Source organism: Malus domestica, chromosome 10 (assembly GCF_042453785.1).
Source record: "Malus domestica chromosome 10, GDT2T_hap1".
Taxonomy (NCBI): Eukaryota; Viridiplantae; Streptophyta; class Magnoliopsida; order Rosales; family Rosaceae; genus Malus; species Malus domestica.
In genome coordinates this window covers 30,939,532-30,954,029 of record NC_091670.1, presented here as the reverse complement: position 1 = coordinate 30,954,029, position 14,498 = coordinate 30,939,532, and the positions used below count along the sequence as shown (strand labels likewise).

The 14,498-nt window shown below is 39.6% G+C and overlaps 3 protein-coding genes across 3 annotated transcripts; 2 read left to right on the top strand and 1 right to left on the bottom strand.

Annotated features, from left to right (window-relative positions):
• The first annotated feature begins 226 nt into the window (after positions 1–226).
• Positions 227–4,288, top strand: LOC103445706 (E3 ubiquitin protein ligase DRIP2-like). The gene is made up of 8 exons (XM_008384727.4): positions 227–466; positions 589–828; positions 1,616–1,715; positions 2,195–2,522; positions 2,649–3,091; positions 3,207–3,257; positions 3,469–3,541; positions 3,746–4,288. The coding sequence occupies exons 2-8, from the start codon at positions 714–716 to the stop codon at positions 3,917–3,919; spliced, it is 1,284 nt and encodes a 427-aa protein (XP_008382949.1). The 5' UTR covers positions 227–466; positions 589–713; the 3' UTR covers positions 3,920–4,288.
• Positions 4,289–8,025: 3,737 nt separating this feature from the next.
• LOC103445704 (GABA transporter 1-like) lies at positions 8,026–10,436 on the bottom strand. The gene is made up of 7 exons (XM_008384721.4): positions 10,131–10,436; positions 9,929–10,051; positions 9,735–9,829; positions 9,260–9,446; positions 9,033–9,163; positions 8,694–8,909; positions 8,026–8,487 (listed from the first exon to the last, which is right to left on the bottom strand). The coding sequence occupies exons 1-7, from the start codon at positions 10,342–10,344 to the stop codon at positions 8,080–8,082; spliced, it is 1,374 nt and encodes a 457-aa protein (XP_008382943.1). The 5' UTR covers positions 10,345–10,436; the 3' UTR covers positions 8,026–8,079.
• Positions 10,437–11,360: 924 nt separating this feature from the next.
• On the top strand, positions 11,361–13,554 carry LOC103445703 (signal recognition particle 9 kDa protein). The gene is made up of 4 exons (XM_008384719.4): positions 11,361–11,519; positions 11,804–11,872; positions 12,901–12,994; positions 13,259–13,554. Exons 1-4 carry the CDS (start codon positions 11,448–11,450, stop codon positions 13,333–13,335), a joined length of 312 nt encoding a protein of 103 aa, XP_008382941.1. The 5' UTR covers positions 11,361–11,447; the 3' UTR covers positions 13,336–13,554.
• Positions 13,555–14,498: the final 944 nt, after the last annotated feature.

The window sequence follows — 14,498 nt, the reverse complement described above, 5'->3', positions numbered from 1 at the left end:
AAATTAAAATCCAAATAAACAAAAATAAATAAAAAGACGAAAATGAGTTAAATGCGGGCGCCTGCCATGGTGCACATGTGGACACAAAATAAGACTCACACACTTCTGCAAGATTCGCCGTCGGGCGCACTTTAACCCAGTACGCACCCACCGGCGTACATTAGCCTGGCCCCCCCATCTGGAAATTGAACCCGGTCTTTAAATTCAATTTTTTTTATTGCTTTCCGAATAAGAAAATAAAATTAAATCAAAGCAGATAAAAATAAAAAACAAAAAAAGGGAAAGAAACTTCATGCTCTTTTATGACGAAGGGCGAGCCTCCGATTCAGATCAGTAATCCTTGACCTTCTGTTCGAATCCATCAAAACCCACGTCGAATCCTCAGAAATCGATCGAACCCCATCTCGCAAATCTCACTTTCCCACCAACCAAGCAAGCTCAATCTTCCTCGCAGCTTCAAGCGGAGGTATTAACAATCTATTTCTTGCTTTCTTCTCCCTTGGATTTTGCTGGATTTTCCTCATCTTTTTCGCCTGCTCTTTTGTCCCGTTGATGTCCTGATTTTCGTGATTTTTGGGTCTAATGCAGGTGGATTTACAGAAATGGACGTAAATTTTGTGCGTGCGGCAACATGCAGTGTTTGAATACGTGGGAGAGTTCGGAATTTTGGAATTTATAGATTGGGAGGAGTCGGAGGTTTTGTTGGGTCGGAGATGGCGAATCCAGTGGTGAGAGTGAGGAGGGAGACGATTGCAGCATGCATGACTTGTCCTCTCTGCGATAAGCTCTTCAGAGACGCCACCACCATATCTGAATGCCTTCACACGTGTGAGTTCTCTTTCCTCCCTGGTGACAGACTCTTCGTTTTTCCTGTTTCTTCCAAAAATTGATTCTGGAAATTTGAAGTATGAAGCTGTGATTTTTATGGCGTTTTGGTGTTTTTGGTGATATGGGTTGTTGGTATTTTGCATTTTTTGGTATCGGGGTTTGGCTTGGTTTTGAGTGTTTTGCTGGTTTTGGGATGTGGGTTTTTGGGATTCCATGCTTTCCAAGACACTGTTTCCTTCCTCGTTCTCTCTTTCTGTTTTCGTTATACGACTCGGAGATCTGAGGGGAGCTTTGCCTGTTGGATTGGCCACCCATTTGATGAACAAGCAGAATCTTCTTTCGTTGACAAAGGTCAAATTGACATGCTTGTTGATAACTTCGAATGCTTGATTGACTAAAAGGGGTATAATTCCGACGTCTCTCTTGGAAGGTCTCTGCTTGCAGTGGCCTAAGTTGCATAACCGCATTGCATTAGTACAAGTTCATAGAATGGAATCCTAAGACTGTGTAATAAATGTATAGAGTTAGTGTCATGTGTTCTTGCAGGTAGAATTACAAACAAGCAATTGTGTTCAAATTAATTTTAGCTCATTAGCTGTCTTTTCTTTCCATTGATTAAGGATTTAGTGTACTTCATGCTGGGTTTTCTGTTGCTTATCAAATTAATTTCGGTGTGATGTTTTTCTCCCGGAGTGCTCCTCCACCCTCCTTTTCATTTTATCGTAAGTTTCTTCAGTCTACAGTGTAGAGAATAATTATGATTGATTTAGTGTTTGAACTTCTCCAGTTTGCAGGAAGTGCATATATAATAAGATTTCAGACGAGGAACTAGAAGTCTGTCCAATATGCAACATAGACCTGGGTTGTGTTCCACTGGAGAAATTAAGGTTCCTATTTCTTCACTTACCATCGTATTAAGCAAAATAACTACTTATACGGATTATAATATTTAATGCAATTTTTGGAGAAGTTAGTTTTCCTTCATCTTTTTCGACCAGAACCATTCAGTTTGCATTTTTAATCAGAATGCTGTGGTTTATGCCATCAACATACAACCTCCCCGTATTCATTTATTGGCAAATAACTGTCATTTGATAAGTGATTTATTGTGGGATGATGACCAAATAGGAGGATGGTACTACACATGATATTCCTCGTAATTATTTAGGATCTTCTGTTTGTGTGCACGCAGTCGCATTTGCAACTGCTCAACGTTCTTGATTTAGTTGCAGATGTTTTGTAATTCTTCAGTCCTTGTGCCCTTGTCATGCAACCGTAAATTGTACTTATTGAGCAAGCATGCACATCCATTATGCATTCATTTAATCATAATATATTGATGTTTTTAGTTTACCTTGGTTATCAGGCCAGATCACAGCTTGCAAGATGTAAGGGCTAAGATTTTCCCTTTTAAAAGAAGAAAGGTTAGTGCACCTGAAGTTATGCCTTCAGTTACATTACCAGCAAGGAGAAAGGAGAGATCTCTCTCGTCGTTGGTGGTCAGCACTCCCAGAGTTTCAACACAAGCTACCATGACGGGAAGGAGAACAAAAGCTGTTGCGAGAAAGGCTTTACAGGCATCCAGTTTTTTGGTTGAGAGGCCTATTATGAAAGAGGAAGGTTCCGCGGAAGATCACCCTGAGAGCAGCAGCTCACCTGAGGTCTCAAATAAGTCTGGTCAAAATAACAAGCAGGTAAAGTGATGGCCGCATTCTGTCTTATCTAGCTTACCTTATATACATTCATTAAAACTGCCAACGAGGTTCTATTTCTTGATATTTATACTAATGCATTTATTGCTCTCAAATTTGGTGCCCCAGAGTTCTTTTTCTGCTGAGCCTAGCCAACCTGTATCCAATAAAGAAACTGAGAACGGCGGTGAACCATGGGAAGGGAAATTGGATCTCTGGAAACCATTAAATTGTTTGGTTGAAGTTGCGAATAGGACCAAGTCTTTCAAATCCAACTCCCAAGGGTCTGAAAATAAAGTAGAACCGGGGCATGTAATTGCCAGTGAACCTCAGGTTCGCAAGTCCAAAAATAAGGAAAACAAACACAAATCGAAAGTAGAGGGGGAAAAGAATAGTAATTATCCTGCCTCTCCAGAAACAGTAAAACCTAAAAAGCTGCGTAGGATTCGACGAAAGAGGGAATCCTTTGGAGAATCAAGCATTTCACCCCAAGCTGTTCTGGATGCAGCCATTGGCAAACATGAAAGAAGGGCTGGTCCAATCTGGTTCTCACTCGTAGCTTCTGAAGATCAGTGAGAAACAACTTTAGCTTTGAAAGATTCTCTCTCTATTTGGATTATTTAAAAAAATTTGCTTGACAAGTTGTTCTTCTGTTTATATACTGAATCTTTACATTAACGGTTTCAGGGAAGGAGATGAACCCTTGCCTCAAATTCCGACGAGTTACTTAAGAATAAAGTGAGTTCTTCTCTATGGCTTTAATGCATATCTGAATGCGTCACTCATCATAACATGCTGAAGTTTTCAATTCTGCAGTGCTATCTATACATTTATAAACTCTTGTTTTCTTAAGATTTTGATGAGATTTTAAAGAAGCGAGAATGATTCTCTTATGGGGAGAATTCTTTGACTAGTCTCGTTTGTCTCATTTTTGGTTCCTCTGTCACAGAGATGGAAGTGTGCCAGTCTCGTTCATCCACAAATACCTAATGAGGAAACTAGATCTCACTAGCGAAGCCGATGTAAGTGAATCCATTTTTGGTTTAGTTTGAAAAGACTACTGGAATATCATTCCTTAAATGCTCTAGAGTTCATAGCAGCTGCTACTTAATACATCTCAAGCACCCAAATTATGTGATTTTCTTAAAAATATTCGAAATATATTAAATTTTTCACTCTATATTGCTTGCTTCCATTGGTAACGATTCAGTTAACATTTCTTTTAGGTTGAGATCAAATGTATGGGGCAACCAGTGGTTCCCACATTAGAGATGTATAATTTAGTTGATCTGTGGCTGCAAACGGCATCACCTTCAGAACGAATTACAGCACCCATCGGGTCCTCTGCGAAAGATTTTGTGATGGTGCTGGCTTATTCCCGAAAGGTCTCAAACTCCTAACAGTTGAATCATCTTTGTTTCCCTTAGAATTTGTGAGATGATCAAGAGGCAGTTTCTGATCCGGCATGTATCTTAAGAGTGTGTGTTGCAAACTTGCAATCACCACGTTGTCAACTGCAGCTGCCCACAGCAGGGTTAAGGGGGATGAATGGACTACTGAAGAAACGCTCGCAAATCTTCCCCGTACGCTGGTGTGGCATGTTGTTCTTGGCGAATGGCCATTGCAATGTATGTATTATACCTGATCCAATTTTCTTCTTGTTCAAATTTTTGGTTCGCGTTATGTAATGCAGAAAAAGTCTCAGGGCGCAGTTTGCTTGTCTGTAACACAATGCAAAGTACCAATATACTAATTTTTTTTTCCTCGTTTTTTTTCTTTTGTCATCAAGAAACAGCATTTTTTTCGTTTGGAAGAAAAGTCACTAGACTTCGTTGGTTATTTTTGAGTAAACTAGAGAATCCGTTCCCGAATTTTAACTCAAGTTTAAATTTGGTCTCCGAACTAAAAATTCATTACTTTAGGTTTTCGGTTACTTTGCTTACATGGCACCGTCACGTGGGCACGTGACTTTCCAGCTTAGCTCTGAACACCTGGTTTGTACTATTTTTAGGCTTTCTCTATTCATGCTGTAAAGGCTGCAACCTTTTTCTGCCTTGATCATAACTGGGTCCTGAGTCCCAACTCCCGAGACGGCAGCCAAACAACTATAAAGCAACATACATCCACATTGTTTTATATGGAATTTGATCCTCTGCGAGGCAATGTCAATCCTACTGATCGAACAACATAAGCATTAGATTTTGATTCAATGATTATAATTATTATAATAATTTGGATTGAATCACCTTTGAAGATAATCAAATCTAAAACCTTCACTTACAAGTAAGAGAAATAACATTAAACCGTGGTACCAAGTAACATATGCAGCAGAATTTTAAACCGTTAATTTTTTTACTTCTTTACTAAATAGAAAACATGGTGGATCTTGACCCTCCATTCCCGAGTGCATTCTGTACACTGGCGAATGATATAATTTCACATTTTTAACTACCGCAGAATTTCCATATGATAAGAGTTTTCACATTTGATACATTAATAATTCAATTGTTTTTGTCATAGAATAGAGTTATCTTATGTAAAAGTAAACTCTTGCTCTACCCATTTTACTAATAAAGAGAAGAAAAAATATTAGTATAACCGGGACTTGTCCGCGTCTCTCCATCTCACTCACACCCAGTTACATGTAAGAATCTCTCGTGCGTAAAAGGGAAGACAAAACAATAATCTTATCTTACAAAAACAATTCCACAATAATGTATTAAAAGACATTGGCTTTGCATACATCATGGAGGCTATAATTCTCCCCTTTCCCTTCTCGAATAACCAATTCGAAAACTTTTATCGTCGCGTGGGCCAAATTAAGGCATTGCATCTGTATCATCCCAAATCCAGAGAGTTGCCAAGGATGGTATGCCGGTTCATACCGGAAGAAGATGCTTAGCTCCCCGTCCGGCCTTCAACATCCATCACACAGGTCCTATGGCAGTCTCAAGTATCTATTAACACAAGGTAAATTGAGTAGCAACATATATTGGGTAGACATTGCCATTAAACTGAGGAGTGAGAACAATCATATCAAAACCTCTCAACTGTGGCTTATGTGGTTCAGCTAAAATAGCTTTCAGAACTTGAGATGGTACAAAGTTAGACTGTGATGAATGAAAATGTTGAGCAAGCGACAGTCAAATGCGCCAATGGCAAAAGCCGATGGCAATGGAAGAAACTTACCAAAAACTCATCGAGCTATCAACACTCAAATGCAAATGGCGGCAACACATTCAAATGCAAGAAACCTACAAGATCGAAACTTACAAGTAATATGCCACAAAGAACACTGCTTGGCACATACATACGCAAACGGAATCCAGCACATAACATGCACATAAACAGTAAGCAAACTTATAATCTCGAAAAGATTAACGGCCTTACTCCAATAACTCAACAAGATAACAATGTTTCCATTCATTCAACAACCACACTTGAAATCCAGACTATATATTGGCAGAAACCAGAGGAATCAGATTCTGATACGTGCTTAAGTAAAGTATAAAAGAAAACCTCTATAGGGTCATCAATTCACACTACATTTACAAAAATGAAATCCAACAAAAATAAGCAGCCGAATTCGAAAGCTAAAAGCGAAGAATTCAGCTCAAGATTGAATGAAATGTTACCTAAAAGCAGATCTAAAGGGAGAAACTTTCTTCTACCCAGCAAGGATCCAATGGCACCCAGCATCTTCTAATTGGCTAAATGCCGCTGTACCGAGTCCGCGGGGGACTGCCCACAACCGAGAGCAACCCACCTTCGGCAGCTTCCTGCTCGTCGGCATACAAATCCTCCGTTCCCCTAAACGCCGCGTGCAACCCAACAATCGCGACCCCAATCAGAATCGACACCAGCACGTTCAGCCACACGTGCGTGAAAACCAGAGCCACGACGGTGACGACGGCGAGAATCCCCAAAATGACGCGGTCGTCGACGATTCGGTGGAAAATTACGAGCGGTTCGTCGCGGAAGAAGTAGAGGAAGAACCAGGCGATGAAGACGAGGAGGAAGACAATGAGGGAGACTGGGTGCCAGAGGAGGCTGAGGAAGAGGACAAAGAGGACGAGCATCGTGTAGTTTACGCTGAAGTGGCCGAGGTTGCGCTTGATTCGGACGGTGGCTTCGCCGAAGGTGTAGGGGCGCGTGAAGCTGGAGAGGGGATAGACGAGCTCGAGCCATGGGCGGCGCGTTGCGAAGAAGGACTGGGTCGTGGTTCTGGCGCGTGAGAAGGGTTCGGGCGAGGCGGTAGTGGAAGGATGTGTGCCGTAGTGCGGTGGCGAATCTAAAGACATTTGGAGCTGGAAGAATTGAGCTTTGTGGAGCACTGGAGGTTGAAGATGGAGCTATCTGAGCTGAACTGAAACCCTAGGAGTGAGAAAATGGTGATCGGAACAGTGGGAGGGAGGTTTCTGTAATTCTCTGTGTGAGACTGTTGTGGTGGTCTGATAGTTTGTGCTTTGGGGAAGGTGGGCCTGCCAAATCCGTGTTTATGCCGATTTTGTGTTATATTCGTTATTTCAAGTGATTGTGTTAAATAAATAGATTACGCAAGAAATTATCATATTGATTTTTAATAGATATTTCGATAATTATCCAACTTGTTAATAGGTTCTTCGTGTCGAATTCACGTGTGATGAAAAAATGAACCGGATTCTTTCCGGACTTAAAGGAACTGAACCTACTCATCAAATGATTCGAATCATTAAAATTTGATCAAATTGATACAAACAGAAAATCCTCTAAAATTATAATAATTATAATCATTGAATCAAATTTGAATAATTCGGATCATTTGATTCTTGAGTGCAGTTCCTTTTTATCCAATTCCGTAAAAAAGTTGTGAGGTCATTGTGCACAAGAAATGCGTGATTTGATGGAAGGTGTATCTTGGGACTAGGTGGACGTGGTGGAGCCTCGGCTTTGGTTACAACCGTTTGTGGAGTGGTCTATATACTATATAGGCTTTATTGGTGAAACAGGTGGCCTGGACAAGCGCAAACAGACAACTGGTCTGCATAACTTTTTGACCGACATGAGAAGATTTATAAGTTTTTTGGCATTAAAGAAAAAAATTGTGATTTGTCAAAAAAAGGATTGGATGGATATAAGAAATTTTTCAGTCTACATTGATCTATATTATACGAGAAATTTTTTAGTATGTCAAAATAAGATTGTCGGTTAAATTACTAATTGTTGAATTTTTTGGCCGCACATTAAACTTTCGTGGCCTAGTAGCAAAAGATTTGATCTAAATCACACAACGATTAATTATAATAAATTATTGTTTAATTCGTCATTCATTAGTTTTGAAATCAAGACCTCTAATAGACTTAGGGCCTTCGGCTAAAGAACAGTCACAAGTTATTAACATTCTTATTTGTTGCTTAAATGACATCCTTTCATTTACATGTCATCAATATGGCCTTCATAGAAGCAAAAAATGAGTAACTCAATGTTATGTACAGAGCTATACCAAAGAAAGAGCGAATGGTGTAAGTATACGTAACTTTAGAGTTGTGTTTGTGCGCTTATAGATGTCATGAAATATTTGTTACATATCATGAAAGAATTGGTAAGTCTTGACATCTTCCACTATAAACTTGAAAGCACCAATGCAGCCCAAAACTGCCACAACAGAGAACCAAGCAACCAATGCAAAGTTGAGAAGCAGCAAAGAAAGGTACATTTTGGTGTTTTGGGTCTGCCTTCTTCTTCTAGCTTTTAAATATGCCAAAGCAGGGAACACAAAGTCCAAAGGTGTGAACCCAATTGCTCCACAGATTGACACAAAGTCCCCAAAGAAAGGCATGGCTGCTGCAACAAGAGTGATCAGAACCATATAAATCGAGGTGAAAGCAAGCCGAATTAGGGTTTTTCGGAGCCAGAAATGACTGGTGCTGGTGGTTTTGTGTGACAGGAGTCCCTCCTCAAAGTAGGCATATGTTGGCCTGCAATATATCTAACAACATGAAATGCAAAAACTGCATCAGAAGAGAATCCCAAGTTGTGGAAAATGGTGGGTTGGGGATTTACGCTGCGCCCGGACAAGGAGGAAATAAACTTGGAATTTGGACAAAGAAAAACCCGGGTTAAGAAACTTTTAACTCTTGAATTTCCTCGTCCGAGCGCAAGGTTAGAACATATGACACGTAATATTAAGGGTACCTGAAAACATCCTGAAATTTGTATGACAGCAAAAAGATTGGCCATGACAATGGTCCATTGGGGAACAGTTAGAGAAGACAAGATGTAAGGTTGCACTTGTGAGCCAAAAGCCCAGTACCCAGTGAAGGCCAACTGCCAGTAACTCAACACAATGACACCATATGCTGCTGATACACCTTTATACATGTTCTTCTTTGCAGGTTCTCTCACTGTATTCTGTATCACAACATAATTCAAACTTTTCAAATTGATAGTATAACCAATTACGAACTTTTAGTTAAACGTAGAACTAGAGCGACACTAAATAGACAATAGACGGAAACTGAACAACAGATTGACCTGGATCTCCGGAAGCATTGCATCTCCAAAGGAAAAGGCAATTGCGCCAAGAGCGTTAAAGGCTCTGAAGGCCTTAGAAGATGAGCTTCCATCCAAACTATAACTGACTGATTTTCTGTCAATCTTTTTCCCTAACAAGCAAGGAAAAAGAAATTACTAAACTCAAATTCCCAAAGAAATCCAAACTTGACAGATGATATTTATGTTGTGCAGTAGTAGGCTACTACCGTTATAAATTGTGACACCAATTGTTGTGCCAGCAAAGCCAATGGTGCTGAAAGTGCACAGGGCATTTACCCATCTCAGTGAGTGGATATCTGGCAGCTGAGAAAGCAAGAGTTCAAATGCCCCAAAGAAAATGATGAAGTGCTGCAGGGTTAAGCTACCTTCACTGTGATAATATTTGTATACAGCCTGCATGAAAGAATAAGCAATGTTATATGCAATTCCCTCGAGTCTTGGGTTGGCTCGTCCGGTGGTTGGGACTGAAGGGGACTGAAATTGAGTTAGAGTCGTTCTGACGGAGTCTCATCACTCATCAGGAGAAGACTTGTAAGACACAATATGTTCGACTGTAGTTCAATTTACTCAGGACGGTAGTTCAATTAATTGAAATAGTCCAGTTCAGACCGAGCCACACAACTCGAAAGAACTACAACAACTGGGAATGGATGGGTTGGGTTGGGTTGAGTAATCTCAAACCTTAAGGCTGCTTCCAGCTGCAATCTGAATGGCTATATTATTGCCTATAGAGGCCACCTGTTGAAAAAATGCAATTGACCAATAACCCCAGAACCCTTCAACAAAAATAAATAAACAAATAAATTATGAAATTGAATTGTAATTTCCATAACAAAATTAGGATATTGAGGGATTAAAAAGTGCTTAAGTGGTACCAAAAATGCTTTTTGCCAGGTGGCGATAGGTGACGTGTTTCTTCCCATCCCATTTCCACAGAGATGCAACGAGAAAGCTTGAATACCACGTGGCTAGTGTTGCTCCCACCAAACTGCTCACCCCTGCAAGTTACAACAATAATCAATCACTTGAGAATTTTCGAACCGTCGAGATTCACAGTCTGACAATATTGTAAACTACCAAGAGGCCAGCCGAGAGAGGCCAAAGCGAAAGGCAGGGGAGCATAGGCGGCAGGGGTAGCAATCGTGGTGGCCACGTGGAAAGCGGCGTGCCTCCACGTGCCTTGACCATGTTTTGCTTCTTCTTCTTCTTGTGCTACTTGCCCTTCATGATCCACCTCCACTTGTTCATCTTTTGGTGCTTCTGCTGTTGGATCCGGTAGTGGAAGTGACATTTTTGGGTGGCTTCAGAGTTTGAAGGCCTCTTCTGCCTTCATCGGTCTCTGATTTGTTGTGTGTGATTGCTGATTTGCAAAGGCACCTTCAGTTTAGTTAAATGTCTAAATAAGCTGCTTTTGACTTTTCCTTGTTGGGGTTGTAGGATGTGGACGCATGGAATATTTGGGATTAGATTATTGCATCTCTTTGAAAATTACCATTAGGACAAATGTTGTGGGGTACCCATTACTCATTTGAAAGAAAACTCTGGACTAAAATTCAACTTTAAATACATCGATATAAATATAAAAAATTTAGTTAAGCCAAACGATGAGTTAATATAATAATGTAAGATCGAGTTTGTCATTTACAAAAGTTAAATTTAAAACATCTCAGTACAAGTGACATCAATAAATATCCAATTAATCATTGCTTGAATTGGCATTTGTTTTTCAATTTTCTTTTTATTTACTGATGTTTATTTTATGAAATTTTATTTATTTGTGATCTAATTCTTCATAAATTAGATTAACTATATTTTACACCCTTCAAATTTGAGGTGATTTTTAAAATAGATCACGCGGTTCCCATTTTTTCACATTGAACCCTGAAATTCAAAATTGTACCAACTCACACCTTTTGTTTCTTTAAACGTCTAATCATCAATAAATTACCAAGTTTTTTGCTTGTTAATGTTGTGCAAGTGTGACTTACACGTGAACTCATAATAGAGTCTCAAACTCACCACCTCATCAATTTAATGAATTTTTCATACAATCAACCAGACCGAAGACACAAATCGATACAACGTCAATACCCTTAAGGTACAATAAGAGAATAAAATTTCGTGACTCATTTTGCTAATCACTAGAAACACGGAGGGTTCAAAATGCAATAAACCCAACAATGACATACCCGGCCCGACCCGGCTGCTTCCCTAGTCACGGGCTCAAAAGCGGGATGGGCAGTACCAATCCAACAGGCCCAAATTGCCCCCCTAACGGACTTTCAAAAATCCCCAAAGGCCCATTTCCTATAAGCAAACACCCGCCTCCTCCGCTGCACTTCCTCTTCTTCACATAGAATTCGCGTTAATCTCAGAACCCCAATCCCCGAAGAAATGGTTTACATAACTTCCTGGGACGAGTTCGTCGAGCGATCCGTCCAGCTTTTCCGCGCCGATCCCGAATCTGTACGTTACTCGATTTCCTTTTTCTCTTGTTTTATGTTTGGCTTCCGAGAAAATTCAAGAAATTCGAGTGAAGTTATTCCAGTGCATGATAACCCTAGTCTTCAATAGTATAATTGTTTTTTCTCGTCGTAATTTTCTTCGCAAAACCAGATTATGTTCTTCTAATTTCAATTATTGCTGTTTTAATTACGTTTTGCGAACAAGAATTAGGTGGTCTGAATTGTTTTGTTAGACTGATGTTTAAGTGTTTCTAACACTTGTGATGGATCTGTTTGTTGATGCAGACTCGTTACGTGATGAAGTACCGGCATTGCGAGGGGAAATTGGTTCTCAAAGTCACCGATAATAAAGAGGTACTGATTTGATTATATCATGTGGTGGTCAATCTTTTGCTCATTGTACTTGTTGTGTTTAAGAACATCAAGTAGTTCTAAGCATTTGGTGTTATGCGTTTAGAGATCTGTAGTCTGTGCGTAGAACTTTGGATTATGATTTTTCATTGGTTGTTTTAATATGCCTGCTTCTACTTAACTTATCGAGGTGTTTAGTCTTCGAAGGAGTTCTTCATACATCATCTTTGTAGCTTGTTTTGTACCATTTTGAACAATGTAAAGGCTTAGATTATTTTATGTGTTCCGGGTGTTGTTTGTAAGGCCTTAGAGAAATTAGATTTCTGTGAGATTGTAGGTGCACAAACTTGTTTTTTTGTTTAGACTAGTGTGGTTGCGTTGGGGCTTCTTCTTTGGGAACTTAGGTAGCCTTCCAGTTGTGGCAGAAATACCTAGATCAGCTTCCTTCGCCTCTGTTGTAGATTACACAAATCTGCAAATGTCACCTAATCCATCTCAAACTGTTCTGTCATACATAGAGTGATATTCATAGGGTTTCATCTGGGACAACTTTTCTGAACATAATTTAAAAAAGTACTTCTAGGAACCCTTTTCATGCCATATTGTTCCCAAATTGAACTTGGGAATGTTGTTACTTGAAGTCTTGGGCGTTTTATCGCGATAGTGCATGGCAATATCTTTCCTTTTTCTGCTGTCTTACCTTTTGTCACCTTCATTTTGTTGGTGGAGAAATCCTAATTGCATAAGTCCCGGCTGAAATTTGACTTGATTAAGGTCGTCTTTAATGCATTTTTGGACTACAAAAAATCACTATGCGTTACTTAATAGGTAGAGCAGACTATAAAATCTTCATGTCCTGCAATGAAAACTTGGACTGAAATTTATCTTTTATGGCTTACTAGAAACTTGGGATATTGTCATTAAAACTCAAATTTTCAGATTCAAGAAAATGGGTGCATATCATTTACATCATCACCGATAACATGCATTTGTCTGATTTACTCATGTGATGGATCCTTTTGCATTGGCAGTGTCTGAAATTCAAAACAGACCAGGCACAAGACGCTAAGAAGATGGAGAAACTCAACAACATATTCTTCACTTTGATGTCCCGAGGTCCTGAAGGTAGTATCTTTATTCAAGCCTAAATTTAAAAAAAAAAATACGAAAAGGTTTTGGTACAACTGTAGGTCCCAATGTGTTTGAACACGAAACGGTGGGGTAGCTGCCTTTTACCGAAGGTTCCTTTCACTAATTACAAGGGAGTTTTCTGGATGTTCAAAAACATGTTCCAAATGCAATGAAATTCCCTTTCTTAAATTTGTTTCCAGTTTGGCCTTGATGTGAGTAAAACTAATTCACCTTTCGTCTTTTTTGCCTTTTGAACAGCGGATCCATCAGAAGTTACTGGGAAAGACCAGATGGACGCACAGCCAACCAAGAAAGGACGGGGAAGAAAACAATAGTCGTGTCGGCGTAATTAGGTTGTTTTTACGACTGTCTTACAGGGAACCATGGATTACTACTCGGAATGAATATCCTACAACTCTGAAACAGTTATTTTTTGTGTAACTACAAAAATTGTCTTGATATTTTCTAAATGGTTACAGAAGATTGTGGTTCTCTACTTCCCCGATTTTCGCTTTCGATTTCATTCTATATATAAAGGATCTTGACGACTTTAACTGGTTTTGTCTTGCCCGACATCTAGTGGAATGGTATCAATGACTCCTAGTTATGTTTCAAGAGTTAAATAACTGACCCAATTATAAGTTCTTAACTGCCCTCAACTGCAGTGAAGATCGATCTGATAGACCTAAGATCCATCTTTGTGGAATAGTTATGAGATGTAACTACCTGGTCGATTGGCGAATTGCAACCAATCGATCTGTCACTCACATCCCGTAAGATTTGTCTTGGGATAATTGTTCTATTTTGGTCGAGAGATACCTGTTCAAGTATTGAGTTTTCTTGCAAGTGGCTTTTGACCACAGTGGTGGAAAGTCGTTGCGCCCTTGCATGACGGCATCCTGTTGATGACTAATCTAACGCCTAATCTAACAAAATCCATCATTTGATAATAAAAAAATAAAAAAAAGTACTAAGTTTTCTTTGATATAATCACGATGGTAGAATGGGGCGCACCCGCTCGCGTTTGATCCAATGAGATCCAACAGGGTTTACAAACCCCCCATAACATGTCAAGCCATTAAAATACTAAAGTTATTAAGAACATTTATCATTGCATACGAGACCCTAAATTCGATTATCCCTCCCTGCCTTCTGTGCGGTGGCTTGTATGAAAAATGAATTTGAGGAGGCATGAGAATTGAGGAAGAGGTCTACAGCGTAGTAGATCAAAACAAAAGATAATGTGTTTTCCACTTTGCCAATCTAATGATACCCGTACAGTGCGTTACCAGATCCCAATGCACTCTTTGGCCGTCTTTCCTTCTTTTTACTTTATTTTTTGGCCATGAAGAAAAAGGTAAAGGTGTAAACTGAATCCATGCATGCTCTCTCTCTCTCCGCGCCTCTCATTGGCCCCAAAACACAGATGGTGTGTTAGTAATCAGAGAGAACAAACCAAAGCAATTGGGGGCTTTGGGCAAGCAAATATTCTTCAAAG

Excerpts from the sequence above, each read along its gene's own strand:
- LOC103445703 (XM_008384719.4), top strand. The coding sequence starts at position 11,448 with ATGGTTTACATAACTTCCTGGGACGAGTTCGTCGAGCGATCCGTCCAG. Across the intron at positions 11,873-12,900 it reads AAGTCACCGATAATAAAGAG|TGTCTGAAATTCAAAACAGA; the intron begins GTACTGATTTGA and ends TTGCATTGGCAG. Across the intron at positions 12,995-13,258 it reads GATGTCCCGAGGTCCTGAAG|CGGATCCATCAGAAGTTACT; the intron begins GTAGTATCTTTA and ends CCTTTTGAACAG.
- LOC103445704 (XM_008384721.4), bottom strand. The coding sequence starts at position 10,344 with ATGTCACTTCCACTACCGGATCCAACAGCAGAAGCACCAAAAGATGAA. Across the intron at positions 9,830-9,928 it reads CCTGGCAAAAAGCATTTTTG|GGTTCTGGGGTTATTGGTCA; the intron begins GTACCACTTAAG and ends TTTTTGTTGAAG. Across the intron at positions 8,910-9,032 it reads CAATGCTTCCGGAGATCCAG|AATACAGTGAGAGAACCTGC; the intron begins GTCAATCTGTTG and ends GTTGTGATACAG.
- LOC103445706 (XM_008384727.4), top strand. The coding sequence starts at position 714 with ATGGCGAATCCAGTGGTGAGAGTGAGGAGGGAGACGATTGCAGCATGC. Across the intron at positions 829-1,615 it reads ATCTGAATGCCTTCACACGT|TTTGCAGGAAGTGCATATAT; the intron begins GTGAGTTCTCTT and ends GAACTTCTCCAG. Across the intron at positions 1,716-2,194 it reads GTTCCACTGGAGAAATTAAG|GCCAGATCACAGCTTGCAAG; the intron begins GTTCCTATTTCT and ends CTTGGTTATCAG.